This window comes from Poecile atricapillus, chromosome 29 (genome assembly GCF_030490865.1).
Source record: "Poecile atricapillus isolate bPoeAtr1 chromosome 29, bPoeAtr1.hap1, whole genome shotgun sequence".
NCBI classification, from domain to species: domain Eukaryota; kingdom Metazoa; phylum Chordata; class Aves; order Passeriformes; family Paridae; genus Poecile; species Poecile atricapillus.
The window spans coordinates 1769642-1789207 of NC_081277.1; the positions used below are offsets into that span (position 1 = coordinate 1769642).

At 63.3% G+C, this 19566-nt stretch overlaps 1 protein-coding gene across 1 annotated transcript; it reads right to left on the reverse strand.

The window, feature by feature from the left end:
• Positions 1-1923: 1923 nt before the first annotated feature.
• On the reverse strand, positions 1924-16998 carry LZTS1 (leucine zipper tumor suppressor 1). Its single transcript, XM_058859425.1, has 4 exons — positions 16887-16998; positions 4359-4768; positions 3196-4020; positions 1924-2585 (listed from the first exon to the last, which is right to left on the reverse strand). Exons 2-4 carry the CDS (start codon positions 4707-4709, stop codon positions 1935-1937), a joined length of 1827 nt encoding a protein of 608 aa, XP_058715408.1. The 5' UTR covers positions 4710-4768; positions 16887-16998; the 3' UTR covers positions 1924-1934.
• Positions 16999-19566: the final 2568 nt, after the last annotated feature.

Sequence of the window (19566 nt, forward strand, 5' to 3'; positions counted from 1 at the left end):
CTGGGCAGTGCCAGAACCGGCCGGGCAGTGCCAGAACCAGCCAGACAGTGCCAGAATGGGCTGGGCAGTGCCAGAACCGGCTGGGCAGTGCCAGAACCGGCCAGACAGTGCCAGAACCGGCTGGGCAGTGCCAGAACCGGCCAGACAGTGCCAGAACCGGCTGGGCAGTGCCAGAACCGGCCAGACAGTGCCAGAACCGGCTGGGCAGTGCCAGAACCGGCCAGACAGTGCCAGAACCAGCTGGACAGTGCCAGAACCGGCCAGACAGTGCCAGAACTGGCTGGGCAGTGCCAGAACCAGCCAGACAGTGCCAGAACCGGCCGGGCAGTGCCAGAACCAGCCAGACAGTGCCAGAACCGGCTACGCAGTGCCAGAACTGGCCAGACAGTGCCAAAATGGGCTGGGCAGTGCCAGAACCAGCCAGACAGTGTCAGAACTGGCCAGAAAGTGCCAGAACCAGCCAGACAGTGCCAGAACTGGCCACACAGTGCCAGAACCATCCGGACAGTGCCAGGACAGGCTGGACAGTGCCAGGCCCTGCTGGACAGTGCCAGAACTGGCCGGGCAGTGCCAGAACTGGCTGGGCAGTGCCAGAACCAGTTGGGCAGTGCCAGGACCAGCCAGACAGTGCCAGGCCCTGCTGGACAGTGCCAGGACCGGCCAGACAGTGCCAGGCCCAGCCAGGAGAGCTGGGGCAGTGGTTTGGGGTGCTCAGGGCCGGGCGCAGAAGGCACAGACTGGTTCCTGTGTGTCACCTTTCCAGGCTGGAATGGCACGAGGGATGCAGAATTTTGCACAGCTTGGAGCCCTTGGCCGAATTGGCGGCGTTGGGATTGTGCAAGACCCCCCCCCACCCTCCCCCCAAGACCCCTGGAATGGGGCAGTGGGTAAAAAACTGCAGCAAAAATATCATTGCACTGGCACAGAGGGGTCCTGGCTGGAGCCCCCCCAAACTGGGCGCTGCTGGTTCCCTCCCCAGTCAGGGGGACACGAGGGTCACCAGCAGCGCCACCTCATTATCCGTGGAGCCACTTGCTGGTGGCAGGAGGAAATTTTAAGAGCTGGGGTAGAAATTAAGGTGAAAGTGGTTGTTTTGGGGTGTTTTAACCAGCTTCCCCTGGCGGGATCCCGTGGGATCAGGGCACGGGAGGAGATAAGGCAGCCGGGGGTCCCGGGAGGGACAGCCCAGCGAGTGCGAGGGGCTGTGGGGTGAACACAAACCCCGTTCCTTGGTCAGACCGTGGCTGGGACATTCCTGCCAATTCTTGGATCTGGCTGCTGTCTGGCAGCCGGGAAAAGGGACAGAGTCCTTGGTGGGAGCTGGGAATGCTGGGCAGAGGGAGGGCAGTGAGTGGTGCAGTGCAGGGCGGGCTGTGCTCGGACTGAGCGCTGATTTCGGGGGGTTGGGCTGTACCGGGGGTGCAGCTGGGGACCTTCCTGAGGCCCTCAGGGCTGGCAGGGGTGGATGTGGCAGCGGCAGGAGGTGGCTCTGTGCTCCCACGGCGCCCTCGGGATCCAGCTTTCCTGGATCCAGCCCTTGGGATCGGCGCCAACGGAGGCTGAGGAGGAGTGGGAGCTTCCTCCAGGGAGCTGGGGCTGATCCCTGTCACTGGCAGCGGGCAGGACTGGGCTGGGCCATCCCCAGAGCTGGGCCAGGCCGGGTTCCCCCGAGCCTGGAGTATCCCCTGGGCGCTGGGAACGGGTGGCAGAGAATTCCCTGGAGTCCTGATCCCTGCCCGCCCCACCGGCGGCTCCTCGGGGGGCAGAGGGGGCAGTGCCGGGGCGGTGCCGGGGCGGGGGAGCTGCGGGCACGTCACCATTGGCACGAGTGGCTTGGTCACCTCTGGAACACGACGGGACAGGGGGGACACGGCTCAGCTCGGCTGTACAAGGGGGCCGAGCGTCTCCCCGGGCTGCGAGGAGGGGACGGCAGCTCAGATCTCGGTGGCGATGATGTCCTCGTAGGGGACGTCGGCGCCGGGGATCTCCAGCTCGATGGGCTCCTTGCCGTCCTCGCCCGCCGCCAGCTGCTGCAGCATCTTCTCCAGGCTCTGGTTCCTCTTGTACATGTGCAGGTAGCTCTGCTGCAGCTGCTTCTGGTAGTGGATCACCTTCTCCTTCTCCTCCTTCCACGTCTGCCGCTCCTGCTGGAAGCTGCAGCTCATCTGCTCGTTGTTGTCACGTTCCGCCTGCAGCTCCGCCCGCAGCCTCTCCAGCTGCCCCTGCAGGGCCTGGGCATCGTCCCCGCCCGGCCGGGGCCCCTCGCTGAGCTGCTCGCGGAGCACGGCGAGCTCGGAGCGCAGCTCCAGGATCTCCTGCTCCAGCAGGTTCACCTTCTCCCGCAGCAGCTCCGACTCGTTCTTCTTGCGCTGCAGCTCATTCTCGCACACCTCCAGCTCCATGGCCTTGGTGCGCAGCGACACCTCCAGCTCCTGGGTCTTCATCTCCAGCCCCTCCATCTTCAGCCTCACCTCCTTCAGCTGCGCCTTCAGGCTCAGGATCTCCGTGGTCTTGGTGGTGAGCTCGGTCTGCGACTCCTTCAGCTGCTGCTTCAGCAGCGAGATCTCCCCGGATTTCTGGCACACCTGGATGGGGATGAACACCTGAGTTAGGGCTGGAGCGTGGGGAAATCTCCTGTGAGCTGGGCACAGCTGGGATTCAGCTCGTGGAGACCCTCAATTTAACGTTTTTACAGTCATTTATTATTAATTTAACTATAATTATTATTTATAATTAATACTACAAACGCCTCTTATTAAGCGTTGGAATTTCCAGCAGATTGACGGTGTTTGCTCAGCCACACCAAGGAGTGAGTAAATTAAGGAGAGAGTGGAAGGTTTTAGTGCTCCCTAACAAATGGCCATGGGAAGCCCAGGTGGTCCCTATTTCCTTGTGGGAAGGCAGCTTTACAGCTCCTGTGGGGCAGGAAAACCCCGAGCTGGGGGCCAGGAATGCTGAGTTATTTTAGTGCCTGAGGGGTTTTGTGCTCTGCTGTTCCCTTGGGTGAGGGGAAGGGTTCAGAGGGGCAGTGAGAACCTCAATCCCAGCTCCTGAGGGACTCCTGGGATTTCACATCCATTTCCTACAGCCTGGGGCACTCCTGGTGGGTGCAGGAGTGGAGATGGGAAGGGTTGGGGGGTCTGGAGCTCTCCCCCTCCACATCCCCTTTGCTCTGGCCCCCCTTTCCCCTCTCACCTCCCACTGCGTCTCCTCCAGTGCCGGGGCAAAGCTGGTCTTCTCCTTCTCGTAGGACCTCAGCTTGGTCTCCAGCAGGTTCTGCTCCTTCATGAGTTTCTCCAGCTCCTCCCGCAGCTGCTGCTTCTCCTGCTGCAGCTGGAACACCTGCAGGTGCAGCACCTGCTGCGTCCGCTGCGTCTTCTGCGAGGTTTGCTTGAGTTTGCTGTTGCATTTCTGCTTCAGCCCCTCCAGCTCCTCCTTGCAGCGCCTCTGCTTCTCCTCATAGGCCTGGCAGGAGCTGATTTCCTTCTCCTCAAAGCTCGACTGCAGCTCCTGCAGCTCCCCCTCCCTCTCCAGCAGCTTCTGCTCCAGCTCCTGGATGGTGGACTCGTCCGTGGCGATGGGCGAGCGCACGCAGGTGCTCTTCTCGGCGGCGGGGTGGTGGTGGGGGGCCTTGCCAGGGTTCAGGATCTTGTTGCCACCATCGGAGAAGGACATGGCCTTGAGGCTCATCATGTTGCTGTCCTGGATGATGGCGCACTGCAGGATGTTGTGGGCAGAGCCCCCGAAGCGGCTGATGGGGCCCATGGGGGTGACGAGGGGCTCCAGCTGGTAGCTGCTGCTGGTGCTGTGCGTGGGCAGGCTGGACATGGAGTTGCGGCCGGAGTCGGACAGGCCCCCCGAGCACGGCAGCGGCCGCAGCTCCTGCTCCTTGGCCTTCTCCGGGGGGTGCAGCTGCTGGGCCAGGGGCCCCCCGCTCTCGGGGGACGAGCGCAGGATGGCCCCGGAGCGCGGCAGCACCGGCTTGAAGGCCGTGGGACGAGGCAGCGGCTTCTCCCCGCCCTGCCGGGGGAGAGCAGAGCCCGTCAGCACCGAGCCGAGCTCCTCGAGGGTCCCCCACCCCTTCTGCCCCCCGGGACTGACCCCCAGGGTGGGACAGCTCGGGAGGACTCTGCTGGCTAAAACTGCTGGGTTTGGAAATGAAAGGCTCCAAATCCCTCGGGTCACGCCGCTGATCCAAAATGCCAAAAGCAGAGGGTGGCAGAGTGCCCCCAGCTGCCCCTGTTCTCCCTCAGCTTCCTCACGGACACAGCCCTGCCGTGGGACCTGCGGACACTTGGGGGACAGACGGGTTCCAGTGTGACATCCCCCCACTCCCAGGGCCACTTTTCCCCACTCACCACCTCCAGCTGGCTGGGGAAGGGCATCAGCTTCTGCGGCGTGGGCGTCCCGAAGTCCAGCCCACTGCTCCCGGCGGGCACTCCCAGCTCCCCGCCGCCCAGGGCGGTGTAGTCCGGCCGCTGGGAGCCGTGCGACTTCTGGCTGACCTTGATGTAAAAGAAATCCTCATTCTTGCTGCTCTTGGAGCCGGACTTGTGGCCGGAGTCCTGCGAGAAGCCGAAGCGGAGCAGCCCGTCCGAGTAGCGGTTGAGCTTTTTCAGGTGCGAGGACTTGCGGAGCTTGTACTGGGAGGCTCGGCAGTGCTTGCTGTGGAAGCTGTGGCCGGAGATGAGGCTGCTGACGCTGCCCATGCTGCTCCCGGCACCCCCAGATCATAGCACGGCCCTCGGTGCGGCCGGGAGCGGCGAGCCTGGGGACACGGGACACGGTGTGAGCCAGGAGAAGCCACCTGGGGGTGGTGGCAGAGCCCCCCGGTTTGGGGCTGTGGGGGTGGGAACAGACTGGGGGGGACCTCAGAGCTGTCCCCAGCGCTCTGTGACAGGGACAGCACCTGAGAGCGGAGCTGGGAGGGTCAGGCTGCACCCCAGGGTGGTCGGGCCCTGGGCAGGCTCCAGTTTGTGCCTGGGAGCAACCTGGATAAAGCCAGGAAAGTTCCCTGCGGGAGCCTCTAAAAATTCCCAGAGGAGGAAAAGGGATTTGTGGCGATTTTTAGGTGCCTGACAGCTGCGATCCCAACAAGCCCCCGCTCCTCCGCGCTGGGAGCCGCAGCCGCAACCTCTCCCGCATCCCTGGAGCTGCCGGATCCCTCTCCAATTCCCAGAGCTCCTCTTAACCCGCCTGAAAAGGGACGCCGAGAGGTTTAATTGGCGTTAATGGCTGTGCGGCACTCGAGGGGACAAGAGGCCCTGTGAGCGCTGAGGCACGCGGGGCTCTCTGCTCGCCCGCTTTGTTGGGAGGGAAAAAACAGAAATAAAATAAAACCCCAGCTCCTGGTGGCCTCTGTGGCTCCTGGCTCTAATGGGGCTGAGATCGGTAATTAGGGGTGAGCTGGGAGAGGGGGGGAAGGCACGGAAATAAAAAGAGCTGGGTCCTGTTTGCCCTGCAGGAGGAGGGAGGTTTCAGCTCCGTGCTGGGTTTGGAGCAGCTCAGAGCGCTGGGTGCTCCAGTCCTCTCCCGAGTTACCATGGTCCAAGCAGGGATCTGGGGGTTAAATTGGGGGTGGTGGACGGGGTGCAGGAACTCTGTGCCGGGGCCTCCTCGCTGCCCCATCCTCAATCCCAGTCAGTCCTCTGCTTCCCACTCCTCTCTCTTCCTGTTCCTCTCTTTTTCCCACTCCTCTCTATTCCCACTCCCCTTTTCCCACTCCCCTTTTCCCATTCCTCTTTTCCCACTCCCCTTTTCTCACTCCACTTTTCTCGCTCCCCTTTTCCCACTCCTCTCTTTTCCCATTCCCCTTTTCCCACTCCTGCCATTCCCGCTGGGCTCCGGCTGCTCCCAGCCAGGGCAGCACCACCCGCGCTCATCCCTCAGCTTTATTCGTTTTCCTCTCGCCCTGAGGACCAGGATGGAGGAGAAGTCCTGGCAAGCCAGACCATCCCCCTTAATCCCCAAATCCATTTTGGGAGATTAAGGGAAGCAAGAAAGACACGAGGCCCGAGCGGCTGCTGGGATGCGGCTGAGACGGCACAAGCGATAACCGGCTTTGGGAGGAGGAGGAGGAGGAGGATGCGGGGGACACGATGATTGTCCCCACACGCTGCCAGGGTGGGAAAGGCGCTGTGACAATGCCACAGGTGCGGCCACAGCGTCCCCAGGCAGCTGGAGAGAGGGTGCACAGCTGGAGAGGGGGTGCACAGCTGCAGAAGGGGTGCACAGCTGGAGAGGGGGTGCACAGCTGGAGAGGGGGTGCACAGCTGGAGAGAGGGTGCACAGCTGCAGAGGGGGTGCACAGCTGGAGAGGGGGTGCACAGCTGCAGAGGGGGTGCACAGCTGGAGAGGGGGTGCACAGCTGCAGAGAGGGTGCACAGCTGGAGAGGGGGTGCACAGCTGCAGAGGGGGTGCACAGCTGGAGAGAGGGTGCACAGCTGCAGAGGGGGTGCACAGCTGCAGAGCACTGGGGGTGCACAGCTGCAGAGAGGGTCCACAGCTGCAGAGGGGGTGCACAGCTGGAGAGGGGGTGCACAGCTGGAGAGGGGGTGCACAGCTGGAGAGCACTGGAGTGCACAGCTGGAGAGGGGGTGCACAGCTGGAGAGCACTGGGGTGTGACAGCCAGAGCTCACAAAATCACAGAATTAGAAGAAAAGGCCTTTGAGGTCGAGTCCAGCCCAAGCCCTGGAAGTCCTCGTGCAGTGAGAGGGGTGCCTGGATCTGTGTGTGGGGTCACGGTGTCCTCGCTGGGTGCTGTGGTGTCCCCAGAGCCGCTGGCTGAGCCTTGCCGGGGTTTGCTGTCACTCATCAGTGAGCGAGCACAGAGCCAGGAGAGACGTGAGCGCGTCCCTGTTGCTCTGTGCCTGCACTAAATGAGCCTTTCAAGGGGTTTCTGTTGGCACGAGCCCCGTGTCCCTCCCTGAGCAGCGTCTGTCACCCCTCCAGGGGCTTCCAGCTCCCTCTGGATCAGGGAATCCCGGAATGGTCGCGGTGCCTGTGGAGCTCACCCGGTGCAGCCGCTCAGGTTGGGAGTGTGGGGGTCCTGGGGGGGCAGATCCCGACAAACAGCGCGGGATGAACCCACGGGGTCGGGAAAAACACGTGGATTCACCCACTCGGGCTTGTGCAGAAAGAGGGGGGAAAAAAATGAATGGCATCTCATCATCCCAGTCATGCCTACCCGGCACGTGGGAGCGCCGCTCTCCCATCGCCTCCTTCCCCCACGGATTCCACCTGATCTCCCTCGGCTTTTCCCCCTTCCCGCTGCAGCAGCTTTCCCTGCACCTTCCCAGGCAGGTCAGCCTGGCAGGAGCCCTCGTTTCCTCCCGAGCCTGGCGGTGCTGCTCTGCTCCCTGCCGATCCTGTTCTTCCCCCTGGCTCTGGAATGCCAGCGCTTCCCTCTTCCCCGCGAGCTCTCGCCCACTCCTTTTCCCTCCTGGATTATTATTCATCCTCGCCGTGCAGATGCTCCCACACATTTGGGTGTTTGTTGGGAGATGCACGGATAACACGGAGCAGCTGCCAAGAGCCCGGCTCAGGGCTCGGCCTCCTCCTTCCTCTTTCCCTCGAGCGCTGCCAGGTGCTGTGCCCCGTCCCACTCGGCGATTTGGGGCTTGGGGACACCGGGAATGTGGCCCTGGGGGGGAAATCTGGGAATTTCCATGGTGAAAATGCTACCTGGGGCACCTGAGGTGTGCTTTGATGGAGGGAATGGCTCAGTGCAGAACCTGGAGTGCAGCACTCGCTCTGAGCTGGGCTTGGGAGCTGCACCAAGCCCGGACTGAGCCTCCAGGACCCTCAAAACCCTCCAGAGACTCCTGGGCTGAGGAGACGAAGCTGCCCTGAGCTGTGTGAGCATCTGCCCGACTCTGCTCCAGCTCCTGCTGCTCTCCCCAAGCCCTTGAGCTGGGGACAGCCCCTCAAACCCTGCTCTTTTTCCTCTCCGAACTCTGCTCATCTTATTCCCCAAACCTTGCTCTTTTTTCCCCTCAAACTCTGCTCCTTTTGCCCTCCAAACCCTGTTCCTTTTACTCCCCAAACCCCTCTCTTTTTTCCTTCTGTTCCTTTTGTCCTACAAACCCTGTTCTTCTTACTCCCCAAACCCTGCTCACTTTGCCTTCCCAAACCCCTCTCCTTTTACTCTCCAAACGCTTCTCCTTTTACTCTCCAAACGCTTCTCCTTTTACTCCCCAAACCCTGCTCCTTTTGCCCTCCAAGCCCTGCTCTTTTTGCCCTCCAAACCCTGCTCTTTTTGCTCCCCGAACAAACGGCAGCATCCAGCGCTTGGAGAGCCCCGAGCGCAGCCGACCTCGCCCCCACCCCGTGCCCGAGCCCCTCCCGGCGCTGCCGGGGCTGAATTCAGCCCCTGCCCGGGCAGGCGCCGGCCTCGCGGTGCTCCTTTGTGCCTCGGGGCCCCACAACAAGGCTTTCATTCACTGCCACTCATTGTCCCCGCTCATTCAGTGACATTCGCCGGGCTGGTTTTGATCGCGGCCCGGCGGTGAATGGAGCACAAAGCGCTCTCCATGTGTTCCGCCCCGAATTGCCATTAGCGAGGAGCGGGGGGGACACTCGTCGAGAAGAATAACCAGCCTCAATTACACGTTCCAGCCACTCGAGTGGCCCGGGAGTCCATCACACGGAGAGTTCTGTCAATGAACACCGGGAGAATTCGCAGCCGCCGCTCGTTAGGGGAGCCCGCGCTGCCTCTGCCAGGGGCTGGGTGGGCTCCGTGCCAGTGTGGCTCTGCCACTGTCCCCTGGCAGCTGGGCATCCCTCTGCACGCCTGGGGGCGAAGGTGGCATTGCTCAATAGAAAATAGAAAAAAAAATAAAAGGCAGGGAAAAAAAGCGAATAAAAAAGGGCAATTTGCATGACAGCGGCAGCAGCAGGTCCTGCCGGAGCGTGGCTCGGGTCAAGGTCACTCGTGTTACCCTTCCTCCTGCTGGGAAAGCCTGGCTGGATTCAGCAGCAGCTCTGGGAAGGGTTTTGCAGGAGCTGCGGACACCCGAGGAGCGCTGGGGGCCGGAGCCAGCCCGGGATGTGACAAAAAGCGGCGGCGCTGGGGGAGCGGGGGGGACCCAGCCCCGGCGGGGCCGCGGCTCCGAGCCCGGGGCAGGCAGCGCCAGCCCAGCAGCGATTTCCGCGGTCACCGCTGGTTCCCAGGCAGGAGGAGCGGCCCGGGCAGCCCCACCCCAGCGGGGAAGGGCAGCGCTTCCCCGGGGCCGAGCGGGGAGAGGCTCCCGGGCCTGCCCGGGGACCATTGCTCAACCCGCAGAAAATCGGTGTCAGCAGCGTCCCGTGACTCGCCGCAGCTGCCGAGCCTCCTGTTTGCTCTCTGCAGCCTCAGACCTGCAAATCCCCGGCCTGGAGAAGGGATCTGCTCTCCTCCTCGCTGCCTCGCAGCCCCCGAGGGACGTGGGGGCGACACGAACCCTGAAAGGCCCCAGGCACCGCCAGCAGCTCTTTAATCCCCCGGGATCCTGCGGGGAGCCACAGCCCTGGGGAAAGCCGGGCATGAGGAGAGGGCTGAGCTGGGGAGTGGGACTGGAAAAGGTTGTGGCCCCAGAGGGTGCTGGGCACTGCCCAGGCTCCCCAGGCTCCAGGAGAGCCTGGACAGCGGTGCCAGGGATCAGATCCCGGGGTGTCTGTGCAGGGCCAGCCTGGGACTGGTCCCTGCGGGTCCCTTCCAGCTCATTCTGTGATTCCAGAACTAATCCTCAGGCTTGGAATGCCACCAGATCATGAGTGATGAGGGACTGAACATCCCTTCCCTCACCTCCTCCCACCTGCCGGCCCTGTGGAGCGGCGTCCCTGAGTTTATCTGGGAATCTGCTGTTCCCAGGCCAGCCCTGGAGCAGACCTTGGCTGTGTGCCCTGAGTGAGGAGAAGTTTCTGGAGCCAAAAACCCCCGGCTCTCCCCACAGTTTGTGTCAGAGAGGTCCAGAGCCCAGGAAATGCGGGAATTACGGGGAGCAGGGCTGGAGATGGCCCCGTGTCCCTGCCTGACCCCGGGCAGGGGCTGTTCCCAGCTGGCTCCATGCGGTGGATGCTCCCTCCTGGATTCAGGGCAGCCTGGGAATACCCCGGGAGCTCGGGGAGATCCCTGTTCCACCCACCGCGCCTTGGTCTCCGGCTCTTTTCCATCCTACTGACACCAACATTCCTGTGAATAACCCTCAGCCCTGCCCAGAGAGCAGAACCCGAATTTTCCGCCCTCTTTTTTTTGGGTTAAATCCACTCCAGCCACCCCCAGCTCGCAGCCCCGGCTCCACCACGTGCCAGACCCTCCCAGAGCTCCCCATTTCCATCCCCGCTCCTGCCAGCGGGATTTGGGAGCTCGGTGATTCACAGAGCACCCACACGAGCCGCGTCAGTCATGCTCCGGGTACAAAGGGAACGCGTGTGAGACACCGTTAAATATTCCTGGGGCGGAGAGAAAGATCCTTTCAGCTCCTGTAATTCCTCCCAGCATCTGGCTTTTCGCACTAATGAGCGACTGAGACGGCAATTAGAGCCCTGCTAATTAGCAAGGCAGAAATGCCTCTCCCCGCTCAGATTTGGGGACACCTGAAGGGTGACAGTGGTCGAGGCAATTCGCACCCCCTCGATCCGTGGGGAACGGCCGCAGCACCAGGTCTGGGGGCAAATTTGGCCTCCCGGGGATGCTTCGGGGGAGCCCCCGATCCCAAAGGGGACCCTCGCAGCGGGTCCCATCCCCCGGCAGGTGTGGAGCGGCTCCTGCCCGGCCCCCCCGCTCGGGCTGCGATATTTTGGGAGCCGTCTGGGGCTGGCAGGTGGTGCCGGGGTGGTGACAGCTGAGCACGGCTTTCACTCGGGAGCCGCCAGGCCCCTGCTCACACTTCTATTCCCGACCCTGCTCGGCGCAATCTGCCGGGGTAGGAGCTGAAATTCCCGGCTCCCAGGGGCTGCTTTGCCTCAGGCGGCTCCGGGAGGGTTCGGGGGATGAATCCCTGAGCTGCCGGCGGGGCTGGGTGTCCCACACGCCTCCCACGCGCTGTCCCCGGGGTCTGCTTGATGGAAAGGCTTTGTCTGTCCGGCTAAAAATAGCAGGAACTTGGTGTAACTCGAGATGAGCCCGAAATACTTTTCCTCCCAGCTCTCCGCTTCCACGGGCTGCGCACGCCGCTCCATCCCCTGAATTATGGATAGAACTGGAATGAGGGACAGCAAAGCCATTTCCCTCAGGGTGTGACGAGGTGGTGGCACCAAGGGCTCCATCCACGAGCCACCAAGCTCCCCCAAAACCTGCAGGAAATACCTGGGCCGAGGCTCTTTGTGCTGCACAACTCCCCCGGGCACACGGAGGGGAGCAGCATCCTCTCCATGTACAGGCAAAATTTAGAAGCGGTGCTCAGGCTGCCATGGAGACCGGGCTGTGTTTGCAATCTCCGCGCCTTTTATTGTCTCTCCCCCTCTCCCGAGCGGCTGAAAAGCAGCCAGGAGCGGCAGGGCTGGCATTGGCACTGCCCCCCGGCTCCTGGTGGCCACAGCACCCAGCCCACCCCCGGCTGGGTCCCCTCTCTGCTCCCTCACCCCCTCTCAGGGCCACCTCTGGGGACCATAAAGCAAATTTGTGTTCAGATGGGCACCGTGAGCAGCCACCCTCTGCTGTCCCCTCCTCCCTGCCCTCTGGGGACAGCCAGGGATGGGGGACAGGGGCTGAAATTGGGCTGGTTTGAGGCTTTTCCCTAAAGCCAAGGGCTGGACACTGCCTGGGAAACACGAGGGGAATGATCAGCCCTGGCAGCAGCTGAAAGCCCCAAATCTGTGCCAGCCTGAGGAAAACCGTGAGAGTGAGGGCCTGAAAATCCTCCTCAAACTAAAACCCGCATCAGATCTGGGCTGGGCTTTACTGTGATTCCCCCTGTGCTGCCCTTCCCCCTCTGTGGTACCTGTTACACCCCGGCTTGTCCAAATCTGGGGAGTTTTGGCCCCTGCCTGGTGCTCAGAGCTGAGAAAAGGCAACTTGTACTCGCTGATGAGGAGCCAAGCTCAGTGCTGGCTGTGAGGAGCATCTGCTGCCGCTGTCTCCTCATCCCCAGCTCCTCTTCCCAGAGCGTCACCTCCCATCCCAATGCTCCAGTGCAGCAGCAGAAGTGGGGGAAAAAAAGGAAAATTCAGTTCTCGCTTCCTATTTTCCTCTTCCTCTCTTTCCCAGACTTGGCCCGTGGTGAAATCCACCCCTTTAATGCCTGGCTGCCAAATAGAGCAGCTCTCCCAACAGGGAAATGTACATCAAAGTTGCAGGGAATATTTAATTAACCTTTAAAGGAGCTCTTCCCTAAGTGGCTCACGGAGATGTCACTTAATTGTTCCGAAAACTGAACGCAGGATCTGGGAGGAGCAGGAGGAGACGGCTCTGGCTGCTGGAAAAAAGGGGCACATAAAGATCCAAATGTTCCTGGATCCTGAGCTGGAACCTCTGATCTTGGCTTGGGCAAGGGGCCAAATCCACAGCCCTGCATGCAGCAAGGCTGGGAGAAGCCAGGGAACACCTCGGGATGGCAACAGGGGCACTGGGGAAGCTTTTCCTTCCCCAGGAAGCTCCCAGCACATCCTGCCCATCTCCCGGGCCTTGGAGGGCTCTCCCTTCTCCCAGAGCCAGGGCTCGGGGGACAAGGCTCCCCCAGAAATGATTAAAAATGCTCTTCTGGCAGGAGCTGCCTACCAATGAGGCCTGGTGCTGCCACGAGGGGATAAACGGGAATATTCCAGCCCAGCAGGAGGAGTTCTGGCTCTGAGGAAGAGGAGGAAGAGGAAGGTCTGGCTGGGAACACGTTCTGTGCTGCAGGAATCCCAGCACTGCTGCTGCAGCTCCTTCCCAGGATTTGGCTCCCCAGATCCAGGGAATGGCCACGTCTGGGTGCACTCAGGGCTTCCCACAGAAAAAAAATTTGGGAATGCCTTGAGCCTTCCTGCTCACACAGGCTTCTCCCAGGGAAGGCAGCGAGCACAAAACCCTGGCAGCAGCGAAGGAGCAGCGCAGGGAAAGCCTTTGTGACCCACGTGCCGAATCCTTGTGCATTCCCTGCTATTTTTAACTAATCCCGAATGGAAACGCTGCTCGGAGCTCCTGCCCACTGCCGGCTTTGCTCCTTCCCTGCTGCTCTGCCTGACCCAGAGCTCTGCAGCTCCTGGAAAAATCCCCCCGAGGGCAGCTGGTGAACGTGGAACACCGAATCCATCGGGCAGGGGTGGCTTTGAGACCTCCCAAGAGTCAGGAATATTTATAACCACACCAGGTGGGAACAGGGACAAACCCCTCCAAGCTTCCTGTGGGGCTGAGCTTCCCCAGAGCGCTGCGGGATTGAGGTCCCAGGGCTCTGCCAGGCTGGGCTGCTCCAGAAGCAGCTTTAGGAGCAGCTTTAGGAGCAGTTTTAGCAGCAGCTCCCGGAATAGCTGCAGTGCTACTACGCTTTCACACTTGGCCACGCAGCGCAGGCACCGAGCTCTGCCGGCGGCCGTGGGTGACTCGGTGTCCCGGGAAGGGACCCTGGAGCTCGGCTCTGGCTCTCGGGGATTTTTGGGATGGTCCCAAGGATCAGATTCCTGCCCCAGCCTCGGCTGGGCCCTGCTGCTCTGTGCTGCCCATCTCTGCGTGCCGCGGATGCCTCACCTGAGCCTCACCTGAGCATGACCGGACCTGCCCACTGCAGACAGAGCCTTTCCAAGAGGGGGAGCAGAGGGATTTGGGGCCGAGGAGAGAGCAGGGGGTGCAGGAGGAGCGGCAGTTCCCTGGCACGGATCCCTGTCCCTCCACAGCGGAGCATCTCCCGCTGCCACCGTGGGCTGCCCCTTCCACCCCGCACACCTGGGCACGGGGAGCCAGCCCTGGCAGCCCCCGCAGCCGGGGGGGCTCTGCAGGGGCTGGAGCTGTTCTGGAGCTCTCGTTTTGCTGCCTGAGCCTCGCCTGCCTTCGCCTCCCCCCTCTCGGCAGCGCTGCCTGCCAGGGAGCGGTGACTAACGGGTGGGTGGCACGGAACGGCCCCGGCCCGATCCAGCAGCCCCTCCGTGCCAGGGAGCGCTCACCCGGGCACCGCTGGGGGCTCCGAGGGCGAGGGAATCCCTCAGCGGGAGCCGGGAGAGTCCCCGGAGCCGCGATTGTGTCGCTGAGTGCGCTTTTGCAGCTGCCATTAATTGCCCCCAACGCTGATGGCGAGGATTTCGCACTCGCAGCTCTTTGTGCCGCTGATTAATGGCCCTGGTGATTAATGGCCCGGGCGGAGCGGCTGCAGCTCCGGAGAGAGCCTGGCTGGGGCTGCAGGTGAGCTGGACACAGCTCTGTCCCCACCGCAGGGGACAGAGGGACACTGGAAATGCCTGGTTGAGGGCACAGGAGTGAGCTGGACACACACAGGGGACAGAGGGACACTGGAAAAGCCTGGCTGAGGGCACAGGGGTGAGCTGGACACACAGGGGACAGAGTGTGACACTGGCCAGGCCTGGCTGAGGGCACAGGGGTGAGCTGGACACACACAGGGGACAGAGGGACACTGGAAAAGCCTGGCTGAGGGCACAGGGGTGAGCTGGACACGCACAGGGGACAGAGGGACACTGGAAAAGCCTGGTTGAGGGCACAGGGGTGAGCTGGACACACACAGGGGACAGAGGGACACTGGAAAAGCCTGGCTGGGCACAGGGGTGAGCTGGACACACAGGGGACAGAGGGACACTGGAAAAGCCTGGTTGAGGGCACAGGGGTGAGCTGGACACACACAGGGGACAGAGTGTGACACTGGAAAAGCCTGGCTGAGGGCACAGGGGTGAGCTGGACACACAGGGGACAGAGTGTGACACTGGCCAGGCCTGGCGTGGGAGGCTGGGCAGCACAGGAATCCCTGGCAGAGCTTCCCAGGGAAGGTAAATCAGTGTCTGGAGCGATGGTTCAGAGTGGGGGAGTTTTTTTCCCTGCTCGTTTTCCACTCACCGCAGCCTCTGGTGAGGAAAACGAGCTCTGGGGAGGGATTTGGGCAGCCACGGGAGCTCCCGTGGAAACGCACAGGTCTGATCCCAAAATCGGGGCTGGCGCTGGTCCCTCCTGGCTCCCCGAGGCCCACGGGGAGGAGAAGGGCCCGGGTCCCACTGGTGAGGAGAGGGACAGGAACCTCCCCAGTGCCCCGGGAGTGTGGGACCGGGGGCGGTGGCACAAGGGGACAGCAGCAAACCCAGCCCAAGCTGCCCGGGAGAAGGGGACGCGCAGCAGGGATGCAGCTGAGCCACGCCTGCAGCCGGGATGGGGACACATCCCTGGGGGGAAATCAGCACCGGGGGTCCCACACGACCCCGTCCCTCTCTGGGTGCGGGACCCTCCTGCCACACCAGGGAGGACCCGTCCCGCTGGAAACTCCAGGAGGGGAAGCCCAGGCAGAGTCCGGCCCCTCCGGAGATGTCACTGTGCTAACAAGGCTCGGCTGGCTGAGCCAGGACCGGGATGTCGCGGGCCAGGACGGGGATGCCTCGGGCCAGGACCGGGAATGCCGCGGGCCAGGATCGGGATGTCACGGGCCGGGACCGGGATGCCTCGGGCCAGGACGGGAATGTCGCGGGCCAGGACGGGAATGTCGCGGGCCAGGACGGGGATGCCGAGGGCCAGGACGGGGATGCCGAGGGCCAGGACGGGGATGTCGCGGGCCAGGACCGGGATGTCGCGGGCCAGGACGGGAATGCCGAGGGCCAGGACGGGGATGCCGAGGGCCAGGACCGGAATGCCTCGGGCCAGGACGGGAATGTCGCGGGCCAGGACCGGGAATGCCGCGGGACCTGTCCCCATGCTCGGTGCCCCCAGAGCGCACCGGGCTGTGCCGATCTGTCCCCGAGCGCTCAGTGTCACCGCGCTGAGAGCCCAGCGCTGACCCGGCAGCTCCAGCGCTGCTTTTCCAGGCGAGATTAATCCCTGGCTTTCCAGGAGCTCCGCGGGCACCCGCGGGAGCTGCGCAGCCTCCGGGCAGCGCTGACCTCCCTCCCACGCCTTCCCCGGGCTGCAGAACCCGGCACGGAGCGAGAGCGGCCCCGCCAGAGCCTCCCGGCCCCAGGAAAGGCCGAACCCCTTCCAGAGGCGCCGGGATGCTGCTGCCGCATCCAGCTGCGCTTGGCATTTCCCGCTGGGCTCCCCGATGCCCGCGCCAGGCGCGGCCCCCGCGCTCCTTCATCCCCTCCCGCCCACCCGGCCCTGCCCGCGCAGCTCCAGCGGCGAAGAATTCCTGCAGGAGCAGGCAGCCCCTTCCCGGGATGGCTCCGAGCTGATGACAACAAACCAAAGGCATCCGCTCCTTCCCTTCCTTCCCCTCCTTCCCGGGGAGTCCGGGGCTCTGTAACCTGAGGCAGCCCGCACCGAGGTGCTGATCAGGCAGAATTTTCTCGCTGCCGTGTGAAAAGAAGTTTTCCAGACTTCAGAGGGAAGCGAAAAATCCAGAGCTGAGCCCTGGGGGAGCCGCGGGAGGCTCCGGGCGGGCAGAGGGATGGGAGCCGGGAACGGGGGCGACTCCAGCCGCTCTCCCGGGGAGATCCTGACCCTTCGTGACCGAGCCTGAGCCCTGTCCCCGAGCCCCGAGCCGCGTCCCCACGGTGCCGGGCAGGGAGAGGGGCAGTGGAGGACACCCCCGGGGCCGCTGTGCCTGGGGGGGCTCACCCCAAATCACCCTCATCTCACTGTGGGGAGCCTCGACCGCTCACCTCAGCCCCTCCGGGTCCCCTCGGTGCCCCCGGTGTCCCATCAGTGTCCTCGCAGCTCCCGGGCAGCGTCCCCCGGTACCGCCAGCGCTTCCCTCGCGTGTCCCCTCCGCGCTCCTGCCCGGAGCCCCCCGTGCACGGCCTCCCGGTGTCCCCCCGGTGTCCCCCCCGTGCCGTCCGTGCCCACCTCGGGTGGCCGCTGGCTCCTCGGCGCGGCGCGGGGCTCCGCGGGGCTCCCGGAGCCGGCCCGGCCGCAGCATCCCCGGCACAGCGGCGGCGGAGGAGGAGCCTCGACCCCGCGCCCGCGCACCGGGCCCGCCCCAGCGCAGCCCCCGGCTTTGTGCGCCGGCCCCCGGCCCCTCCTCTGAGCCCCCGGCCCCTCCTCTGCGCCCAGGGCCCGGGGCTTGGGCAGGAGCGGGGTTTTCTGTTCGCTCTGGGGCAGATGCTGAGGGAGAAGGGAGAGGGGCACGCGGATGGATTTGGACTCTCCCGGCGCTGGGATTTGGGTCTGGCCCTTTGGGAAGCTCTGCGGGAATGGAGCCGAGAGCCCGGGGGAAGCAGCCGGAGCGGGGAGCCCGCCCGGCCGGGAAAGGTCCGGGTTGAAGTTCCTGTTCTGCTTGATTCGAAGCGAGGACTCAGAGCAGAGGCTGCAAAATCCCGGCCTGGGGTGTGCCCGGCTCACGGCGCAGCCAGTCCCGGTGACACCGACAGGGACCCCCGGGCCTCTGATCACCGGCAGCCACGGTGGGGCTGGGAACTGCTGGGCCAGGGGGGCTCTGACCCCTCCCGGGCTCAGCCGAGAGCGGGGGACGCTCCAAAGGAAAACCCTGAACGCCTCTGCTCAATCAATTCAGGCTGGGCCCCGACTGCTGTAGCCCGAGCAGGTTGTGCTTGGCCACAGGTGAGCTCTGTCCTGCTCCTGTCCGTGGGATTTTCCAGCGTCCGTGTCGCTCCCGTTGCTCCGTGGCAGTGACATTCCCACATCCCTCCCGTCCCAGCCCCTGCCGGAGGCCGCTCGCCTCTTCCCCCTCACCTGCTCGGGGATCTCTCCCGCCCCGGAGCTTTCCTGCCGCGCTGACGCAGCGCTCAGGAATCCTCCGGGCAGCTGCCGGCACATCTGGGCTTGTCCCGGGCGCCGAGCGGCGGCTGCGGCCCGGGCGGGTACGCGGGGAGGGAGCATCGGCCGAGCCGGAACGGGATCCGCTCCAGCACAGGATCCCTGTTCTGGGATCTGCCACTCCAGATCGGGATCCGCTCCAGCACAGGATCCCTGTTCTGCGATCTGCCACTCCAGAATGGGATCTGCTCCAGCACAGGATCCCTGTTCTGGGATCTGCCACTCCAGAATGGGATCCACTCCAGCACAGGATCCCTATTCTGGGATCTGCCAATCCAGATTGGGATCTGCTCCAGCACAGGATCCCTGTTCTGGGATCTGCCATTCCAGATTGGGATCCGCTCCAGCACAGGATTCCTGTTCTGGGATCTGCCATTCCAGATTGGGATCTGCTCCAGCACAGGATCCCCCATTCTGGAATGGGATCCACTCCAACACAGGATCCCTCAGGAAGGAGAGGACTCCAGGCCTCAGGGACAGGGCCTAACCAATCTCACACTGGCTGGTGGTGCTCCATGGGATCGGGATGGTGTTCCATGGGATCGGGATGGCGTCCTGTGGGATTGGGATGGTGTCCCGTGGGATTGGGATGGTGTTCCATGGGATTGGGATGGTGCTCCATGGGGTTGGGATGGTGCTCCGTGGGATTGGGATGGTGCTCCGTGGGATTGGGATGGTGTCCTGTGGGATTGGGATGGTGCTCCATGGGATTGGGATGGTGTCCTGTGGGATTGGGATGGTGTCCTGTGGGATTGGGATGGTGTCCTGTGGGATCGGGATGGTGTCTGGTGGGATTGGGATGGTGTCCCATGGGATTGGGATGGTGCTCCATGGGATCGGGATGGCGTCCTGTGGGATTAGGATGGTGCTCCATGGGATCGGGATGGTGCTCCATGGGATCGGGATGGTGTTCCATGGGATTGGGATGGTGCTCCATGGGATCGGGATGGTGTCCGGTGGGATTGGGATGGTGTCCTGTGGGATTGGGATGGTGTCCCATGGACGGAGCTCAGCACTGGGATTTGTTCCACTCCCCCAGGGGGAGCCGGCTCCACTCCCCCAGTGGGAGCTCCCCGGGAATGGGCGGGCAGTGTGACCCCAATCCCGGCTCTCTGCTCCCGGTGTTTGACAGGAGCAGGAATGGTCCTGCGGGGCTGGAGGCGGCACAAAGCGCAGGGCTGGGATTGCTGGGATTTCCGTGATTTCTGTGATTTCCGTGATTTCTGGGATTTCTGGGATTTCTGGGATTTCTGGGATTCGTGGTGCTGCAGACGAGATCCACCCCCTGCCTTTTTTCCAAGCCGTTTCCTGGCAGCTCCCTCGGTCTCTCCGCAGAGCCGAGCAGCGCTCCCACAATCCCGCGGCTGCCGCCAGAGCAGGAGGCTGGAATTTGCTATTTTGGGAGCTCCAAAGTGAAGGGAGGAGAAGAGGAAGAAGAAGAGGAGAGGGAGAAAAAGGAGAAAGAAGGAGAAGGAGGAGAGGGGGAAGAGAGAGAGGGAGGAGGAGGAGAAAAGGAGGAGGAGGGGAAAAAAGAGAAGGAGAAGGAGGAGAAGAAGAAAGGAGAGGGAGAGGGAGGAGGAGGAAGAGGAAGAGGAGAAAGAAGGAGGAGGAGAAGGGAGGGAGGAGGAGGAGGAGGGAGGAGGAAGAGAAGGGAGGGAGGAGGAGGAGGGAGGGAGGAGGAAGAGAAGGAGGGAGTACAGCGGGTGGAGGAGGAAGAGGAGGGAGAGGGAGAAACAGGAGCAGAAACACG

Bases quoted from the DNA above. Each gene is read 5' to 3' on its own strand.
- LZTS1 (XM_058859425.1), bottom strand. From the start codon at position 4,709: ATGGGCAGCGTCAGCAGCCTCATCTCCGGCCACAGCTTCCACAGCAAG. The intron at 4,021-4,358 runs GTGAGTGGGGAA...CTCCCCCGGCAG, and splicing joins TCCCCAGCCAGCTGGAGGTG to GGCGGGGAGAAGCCGCTGCC. The intron at 2,586-3,195 runs GTGAGAGGGGAA...ATCCCCATCCAG, and splicing joins TGGAGGAGACGCAGTGGGAG to GTGTGCCAGAAATCCGGGGA.